General features: G+C 38.1%; 1 protein-coding gene across 1 annotated transcript in view; it reads left to right on the top strand.

Moving 5' to 3' along the window:
* Window positions 1-2186: 2186 nt before the first annotated feature.
* The window catches only part of stx10 (syntaxin 10), a 10250-nt gene continuing 4422 nt past the window's right edge, over window positions 2187-8014 (top strand). Inside the window, exons 1-6 of the mRNA XM_014022061.1 lie at window positions 2187-2290; window positions 2678-2753; window positions 3538-3631; window positions 3810-3904; window positions 6865-6927; window positions 7163-7246. Of these exons, the coding sequence (XP_013877515.1) occupies window positions 2256-2290; window positions 2678-2753; window positions 3538-3631; window positions 3810-3904; window positions 6865-6927; window positions 7163-7246 (447 nt within the window). The 5' untranslated portion in view covers window positions 2187-2255. The remainder of the gene's footprint in view (window positions 2291-2677; window positions 2754-3537; window positions 3632-3809; window positions 3905-6864; window positions 6928-7162; window positions 7247-8014) is intronic.

Below are 8014 nucleotides of genomic sequence, written 5' to 3'. Positions count from 1 at the left end.
TTTATTTACTTACTTACTTACTTACTTACTTACTTACTTACTTACTTACTTACTTACTTACTTACTTACTTACTTACTTACTTACTTACTTATCACAGCCGTCCACTTCAAATTATCTAAGCTCTTTTAAGCTTTTATTTTTGTGGAGTTTGACCTTAGCAATGAGTTCTTTTAAAACCGTTCAAAGAAAAAGCAACAAACACACACAAAATTTACCCACTGCCATTTCTCCCAGCAAAGTTTTTGACTATTTGTTTTAAATTTATATTTCTGGAACTTCGGGGACATGTGTCAAGACTGCTGTTTATAACTGTGTGTGTGAATTTTAACAGTACAGGATGATGGAAGGCATTGGACTGAGAAGGGGGAAACAGGAAGAAGACAGGAAGAAAGGAGTTGGCTGAGATGGTGTTGATTGAAAGAAAAACCCACAGGAACAAAGACAAATGGGTGGGACAGGATACGAAAAAGTGCACAGAGGGGGGGAAAAACATATGGGCAGGACTTTGGAGGATTTGCTGAGCGTGCAGACAGCATTTCTTTTGATGTGCAAAAGAGTTGCAAACAGAACTGGAATCACTTAAAATAATGTGGGTGATATTGTGCTTTTCTTGTTGTGTTTTTAGGAGTGAAAACTGGGATTCAGGAATAAATTGTACACTTTCATACCAAAGGATTTATGTCTTATCTTGGAGACAAAAGTTGTGCACAGGGTGTGGCAGAGTAGGGGAGTCATCCTGGAACCAGCAGGTCACCAGTACCAACCCGCATTCCAGCTGTCTTAGTCATTGTGTCCTTGGGCAAGACACTTCACCCACCTTACCTGCTGATGGTGGTCAGAGAGTCACCGGTGCATGGCTGCCCCAACTCTGTCAGTGTGCACAGGGCAGCTGTGGCTACAATGTAGCTCAACACAATCAGTGTGCATGGGTGAATACCTGAAGTGTAAAGCGTCTAAGAGTCCATGTGGACTTGATAAGCTATATAAGTTCAAGCAGTGTTGGGCACAGTTACACTAAAGCACTAAAGCACTAAAGGGGAACTGATTTCTTGATTAGTGTTTTAGGGCTTTTGCTATTTTTAATGCCATTAGTGGATTAGCATATGCTAAATATATGGGCTAAATTTAGAAGCACTAACTGAGGTCTATAAATGTTACTGATAATTATTGTTAACAGTTGAGGGTGAAAGCTGTCATACATTTTGTTCATATGTGTGTCACTCATCAACAAGGTCACATGTGTCAAACTCAAGGCCCGCAGGCCAAATGTGGTCTGTGGGTGACTCACATTTGCCCTGCCAAGGGCATTAAATGACAACATTCTGCACACAGTAAGTTTTGTCTCATGTTGACTCTGAAGAATGTTTCATGTGTCATCTGGATTACATTAGTGCTTTAGAATTAGCTTTTGCTAAATTTTTCAGTGCGTTAGTGTTTTAGAATTAGCTTTTGCTAAATTTTTCAGTGTGTTAGTGCTTTAGAATTAGGGGACCTAAATATTTGAGTTAGTGCTGAAAGGTCAGTGCAACTAATATTTAGATTAGTGCTGCCCACCACTGATTTCAATCCATTTACCATTTACAAAGTTACTTGCAAAAAAGCAGATGCATAAGCCAGATGACTTTTACAGATGTACCCAGCTTCCTCTGTTATATCAAAGTGCATGAATGTTCTTTCTGTTTACATTTTTATCCCCCATTCTTAAGTTAATGTCTCAAAAGTTCACAAAAAGTTAAAGTTTAATAAAAAAAAAGGTAACAGGGTTTCATCATTTATATTTTTGTGTTCTGACATATACTTTATAGTATATGTCTTTTTTCCTTTTTGAAAGTAAAACCAAAAGCTTGGAAGAGGATTAGAGCCACACAGCAAAAATATACCTTTTTTTTTTTTTTTTACTGAGTTCTGCGATTAAAGTCAGAATTCTGATGTTTTTTTTTTCCAGAATTTCTTTCTCAAAATTCTGAGAGGGAAAAAAAATCTTTGCTCTGTGGCCCTAATCCCATTGGTAGATTGACATAAATATAAATAAACTATTAAATTTATATTTTATTTTACATTTAATTGGGGGGATAGCTTCCTTGAATTTTTGGTTCAGTAATACTATCATCTCTTTTTCTTTGTCAGCTTCTCTACTATGTTAAAGTAGGAAACTTGTGTGGTTTAATTTTATGATACAACGGCCTGCCGCACAGCAACGTAAATACGTGCGGCTTTACGTGCACATGCGCTGTGCAGACAGAGGAAGGAAGCAATGTCGATAGAAGATCCATTTTTCGTTGTGAAGGGGTAAGAAATTAACAAATTCAGACTAAATACACTGCTTTAAGCTAAATTTAGCAATTAAAAATATTGTATTGTTTGTGTTTATGTGTATTATGAATTGTTGTGTTCCCTTAAAAAGTTATGCTGAGAAAGTTAGCTCAGTGGCTAACTGTAGCTAACTAGCATCAGGGTGGTAAGTGGAAAGATAGATTATTAAAAGACGTCCTGAAAAAGCCTAGGTTCTTTTTTGTTTTAGTTGGCTAACATAGCAAATAACAGGGCTGTGTTGAAAGTGTGTTGTTAAGAATACACAATTTTTCCCTCCCACTTTGCTAGGGACGAAGTTGCATAGTCCATATCATTAAATGTAAATGTTACTAATGTTTATTGTTGTGTGTGTTTGGTTTTCAGAGAGGTGCAGAAGGCCCTCTCTCGTGCTCGGTGTCTGTTTGATAGGTGGGAAGAACTGATGCAGGATGGGACACAGGTGAGCGTCGGGTAACTTGCTTGTTGATTATTCATGAAGAGGACACTTGCTGTTTTAACCCACTGAGAAAGATCAGTATCTTGTGTTTTTTTTTAAATACATGATTGCATGATTGTTGCACGTTTTCCTTTTGGTCCAGTAGTTTCCAGTTTGGTTCTGAACCACAAAAAGCATTTGTGCATGTCAGGATTTATTTCTAGATTTGTATTTGTGTATGTGTCATACCAATAGGCCTGTTACAATAAACAATAAATCAATTAATCGTATGATAAATTCAATTGAGGAAGATAAATTAAAATGAAGATAATACATTTCATTAGCTTGATTTTTATTTTGTTTTCTCCATGTCTGCCTCTTTTCTACTTCTTAGCATAGAGAGAAATTAACTCTGGCATTAGGTATTTGCCAGATGGTCTCTAACCTCTGTAGCATGAAAGCCTGACACCTTCACACAGCTGGCGACGCCTTGGGATTTCCAGCAGTTGTTTTTTTCTTTTTACACTATGTAAATTTTAATGTAAACAGCAGTTATTATATCATTATTTATATTATGGTTTAAACTGGTCTCCAACAATATTATTGTTTATTGCAATAATTTCTGAGACAATTTATTGTCCATTAAAATTTGTTATCGTGACAGGCCTACATACCATTGAATATGTACAGTAAAATCTCATCACTAAATGAAACATAAAAGTATCAAAATGGGCAACTAAAATCTAAGTTATGTAGCATGATGAAAGTGCACACATAGTTAAGGAGCATCTTTTGGTTTCTTTCTCAGGTGAGTCGAGATGAGCTGGACTGGAGTGCCAATGAGCTGAGGAACTGTCTGAGGGCTATTGACTGGGACCTGGAGGACCTCAGTGAAACTATCAGTATCTTTTTAAATTAAATTCTCCAACTTTTAATCCTTGTCAAGTCTTTAGGTCTGTAACTTCTCGTGACTGCCAGTGTTTAAAAAAAAACGGTTTATCACTTTTTCACCGTCCCATTTAGCTTTTTAACTTTTGCTTTTAGTTCTGGCCTTTTTGTTGGAAACCTTAACTGGTTCAGGTATTGTGGAGTCAAATCCCGGGAAGTTCAGGCTCGGCGATAATGAGCTTCAGGAAAGGAGAGACTTCGTGGAGCGAACCAGGAAGTCTGTTCAGGTGACTTTACTAATACAGATCTTTCTGGAGCATTTCTGTAGTCTGAAAATAAGTGAGGGAAATTTTTTTCAAAGAGCTGAGTGTCGGCAGGGCATCATATTAGAGCTCTTCATCTTTAATTTGACAAAACCGTGGCTGTGTCCAAAACGACAGGCCGGGTCCTCCGGAGGACCCAGACTCCCCGGTCGCGGCGGGCCGGGTCCTTGGTAGACCGGGAAGACCGGAAAAAAGAGGCTGTGAATTTGGACGGTCTAGCCTCCCCTCCTTACCCTGGCGTACGTCATGTCACCTAGCAACTGTGACGACGCTAAACAAGCAAACTTAAATCAAAACTAGAAAAATATCAATACATTAGCATTATTAATATCACAAAACTATAAAATTAACTTAAAAGTATCATTTGAAGAACTAATTGGTTTCATGTTTATTTCGCGTTTTTTATGACGAAAAATAATATTTAAAAACATGTTTAAACAAATGATAAAAGTATTAGAATTACAACTGCTAATTTTTTTAAATAGACGATGCACATTTTGTGACCCATCATATCGAAATGAGGATTAAGTCATATTTGGTCAAAATAACCTAACAACATTTTAAGATTCCTGGCTTTAAACGCAACATTTTGATACCTGCGTCATCCTGATATCATAAGCTTATCCAGAGAAATGATGCAATTTGTCTTGTTGGTTACAATAATAAATTAATATTTGGTCTGAATCCTAATTTTATGTAAATTTATTGAGTAATTTTTGATTTTAATATAAAGAGGAAATCTCAAATAGTATTTGTATATTAAGATTTCCCAGTTAGAAAGAAACAAAATGCTTCAAAAACATTTTAGGATAATATTTCAGACAGTTCATTCAAATGATGCACTGATAAGACATTAATTCATCATATTTTGATATAATGCAATTTTTACACACGTTTAAATCAAAACCCTATATCTGTCTATTTCTCTACACTCCACTTTTGGACTTGTTGTGGAAATCCTTATTTTACCTAGGCAGAAACATAAGATCCAAGAATAAAAAGTACTCCTTGAAATGATCAACAGGATTTATTGCAATTTCAAGACACACATCATGTCACACAGGGCAGTGGTATAAAATGTGTGCCCTGAGGCAGTTTCAAATACACACATTTATACAATATGTTATCCAAACAGACAATAAACATCTCACTTGTTGCTGAAACTGGGCCAAGAAGAGAATGATGTTTGATAAACTGCAACAAGAATGATTACTTCTAAACATACAGTATATGGTCCTGGTTGTGAACCTTTTTGTCTGAGAGAAAACAGAGGATAAAGAGTAAAATCATAAAACATGATGACATTTTAAGGTAAGAAAGAGAGGTCACTGACTCTTGACCTGAGAAGAATGTAGGACTTGAAAGGATAATTTATTTTTCCAGGACAGGACTTAATCCTTATTTCGATGTGATGGGTCACATTTCAGGGGGTCGCCCTGTTTCAAGTGGAGGAGTTTAAGTATCTGGGGATCTTGTTCATGAATGGGGGAAGAACGGAGCGGGAGATCAACAGGCGGATTGGCGCAGCGTCTGCTGTAAAGCGGGCGCTGTACCGGTCCGTCGTGGTGAAGAGAGAGCTGAGTCAGAAAGCGAAGCTCTCGATTTACCGGTCGATCTACGTTCCTACCCTCATCTATGGTCATGAGCTTTGGGTCATGACCGAAAGAACGAGGTCCCGGATACAAGCGGACGAAATGGATTTCCTCCGCAGGGTGGCTGGGCTCTCCCTTAGAGATAGGGTGAGAAGCTCGGTCATCCGGGAGGGACTCAGAGTAGAGCCGCTGCTCCTCCACGTCGAGAGGAGCCAGTTGAGGTGGCTCGGGCATCTGGTAAGGATGCCTCCTGGAGGCCTCCCTGGTGAGGTATTCCAGGCACGTCCCACCGGGAGGAGGCCCTGAGGAAGACCCAGGACACGCTGGAGGGACTATTGTCTCTCGGCTGGCCTGGGAACTCCTTGGAGTTCCCCCGGAGGAGCTGGAAGAAGTGGCTGGGGAGAGGGAGGTCTGGGCCTCCCTTCTGAAGCTGCTGCCCCCGCGATCCGACCCCTGATAGGCGGAAGAAAATGGATGGATGGATGGGTCACATTTCTGGATATGCATCAGAATTAGCAAAAAGCTACGTTTCGTCTGTTGTCCCTGGACTTGCTAAACGGACAGCACAATACCTTTTCAGTGTTGTCTCTGCACGTTTTTAAAATCAACAGTTTGTGTACAGAAGTTGCTTTGGGTATTTCATCATGTAACATTTTTATCAAGTTATGAATTTACTTTAATGATAAAGTAAATGTTGCCTGCTGATAACACAGTTGACTTATCAGATTTATTTGTATTTATTTACAAATTTTTACCTTTACAGCAAATGTTTGTAGGATTCCAGTACCAACAGGTCACCATGTTAGAAAAGACACGGTGTAAATACATTGGCTGGAAGACATTTGTTGTATTTTGATAACTGTGTTACTGATAAAGCTCACAGATGTGATGCTTAAGATCAAAAATGAGACGGAGTAGCAGCTCCCTCACATGGAACTCTCAGCTTTTATTTAGTTTTTATTGTAAACAGACCTGACGTGTCGATCGATGTCAGCTTATTTGCTGTCACTACAGTTCAGAAACTTAACATGACCTCACTTTAATAAAACTCAAAGGTCTAAGCTGTCTGTTCAGTAGAACGTCTGAGTCAGTTTCTAACTAAGACTCACAGGTTAAGGTACTGTTCTCAAAACAAACCTGAGGAGAAGTGAGTCACTGAAAATCAACAGAAGCAATTTGCTGAGAGAGAACAAAACTCTTTGTTAGAATCACCAGTCAGCAAATGAAAATGTCAAAGAAAAAAAATTAAGAAAATATTAAAGTTGTCTGAACTCAGCCAGGGTAAATCACTTTTATTTTTGTGACAGATTGTAAATTGTTTTATGTGTGCAGGAGATGAAAGATCAGTTATCCAGTCCTTCTGCTGTGGCTCAGGCTGAGAAGAAGAATAAACAGGTCAGTAAACATTTAAACACAAAATATACATTTCATGGTATAAAGAAGAAAAATAATAATAATAATGGATACTGTAGATGAACAAGATACTTTTAATTTCATTACACAAAGAAGAAAATCAATAAAACAAAACTACTTCTGTAACTGATCTGTTTTATGATCGACTCTTTTGGACAAAGTCGTCTGATAATGTGTCTCTTGTCTGTTTGTGTGTTTTTTTTTTCTTGGCTCAAAGGGTCAGGAAAGATCAACAGGTCTGGAAGCTCATCTAGTGTCGGCAAACTCCAGATACATTCAGGAGCAACAGGAACAACAGCAGGTAGAGACGAGTGCGTGGAATAAAAACGTTCAGAACAAAATAAAGAGGGTTGGGTTATTTAAAATCACGCGAGGAGTCTTTGAAATGTGCATTAGAGTGGATTTCTAACGCAATACAACACAACCCAGCAGTGAATAAGATACACGAGACGCATTTCTGTGTCCTGGTGTGGAAAGAAAACTTCAAATTAAAATGCATATACAAACAATATGTCACGTAAAATGTGAAACTCGATTTACAGCAGGCTGTTAGAACAAAGCTTCAGAATTATGTTATTTTATATTCTTTATCACTGAGGTCTTATGTATGTATCTGTTCTTTTTTAGAATAAAACAAATGAACGAAAGCACAACAATTAGAAGGTAATATTTATATAACTTGAGTCCGTTCAGTTGTAGCATGATGGGTTTAGGTTTTGTGTTTGAATAATGAGGATAAATAACCCAGGAGCTAACATGGAATGAATAGAAGATGAGCAGAAAGATCTCGAGTCATTCTGCAGGTTAAATGTCTGCTTCTGTTTTCACACCGAACAAAGAGGTGTTTTCACTGTTGTCTGAGTAAAGGGTTGGGTTTGACTTCCTGTTGGGTGGCTTGACTGTAGTGTTTAATAACGCAGTGATGTCATCACACATCCTGTCAGGTTGTGGTTTGAGTGGGGTGGGGGGGTGATTGTTTTTACTTTTGATTTAGCAACTGATTTTCACCCTGACAGAAATAGACTGGCATAGATCTGTAGTAAGTCAAACAGTACAGTGTGTGTGTGTG

Source organism: Austrofundulus limnaeus, unplaced genomic scaffold (assembly GCF_001266775.1).
Source record: "Austrofundulus limnaeus strain Quisiro unplaced genomic scaffold, Austrofundulus_limnaeus-1.0 Scaffold316, whole genome shotgun sequence".
In the NCBI taxonomy this organism is placed as follows: Eukaryota; Metazoa; Chordata; class Actinopteri; order Cyprinodontiformes; family Rivulidae; genus Austrofundulus; species Austrofundulus limnaeus.
The sequence above is the reverse complement of the archived record's forward strand: the minus strand, read 5'-3'. Positions and strand labels throughout refer to the sequence as shown.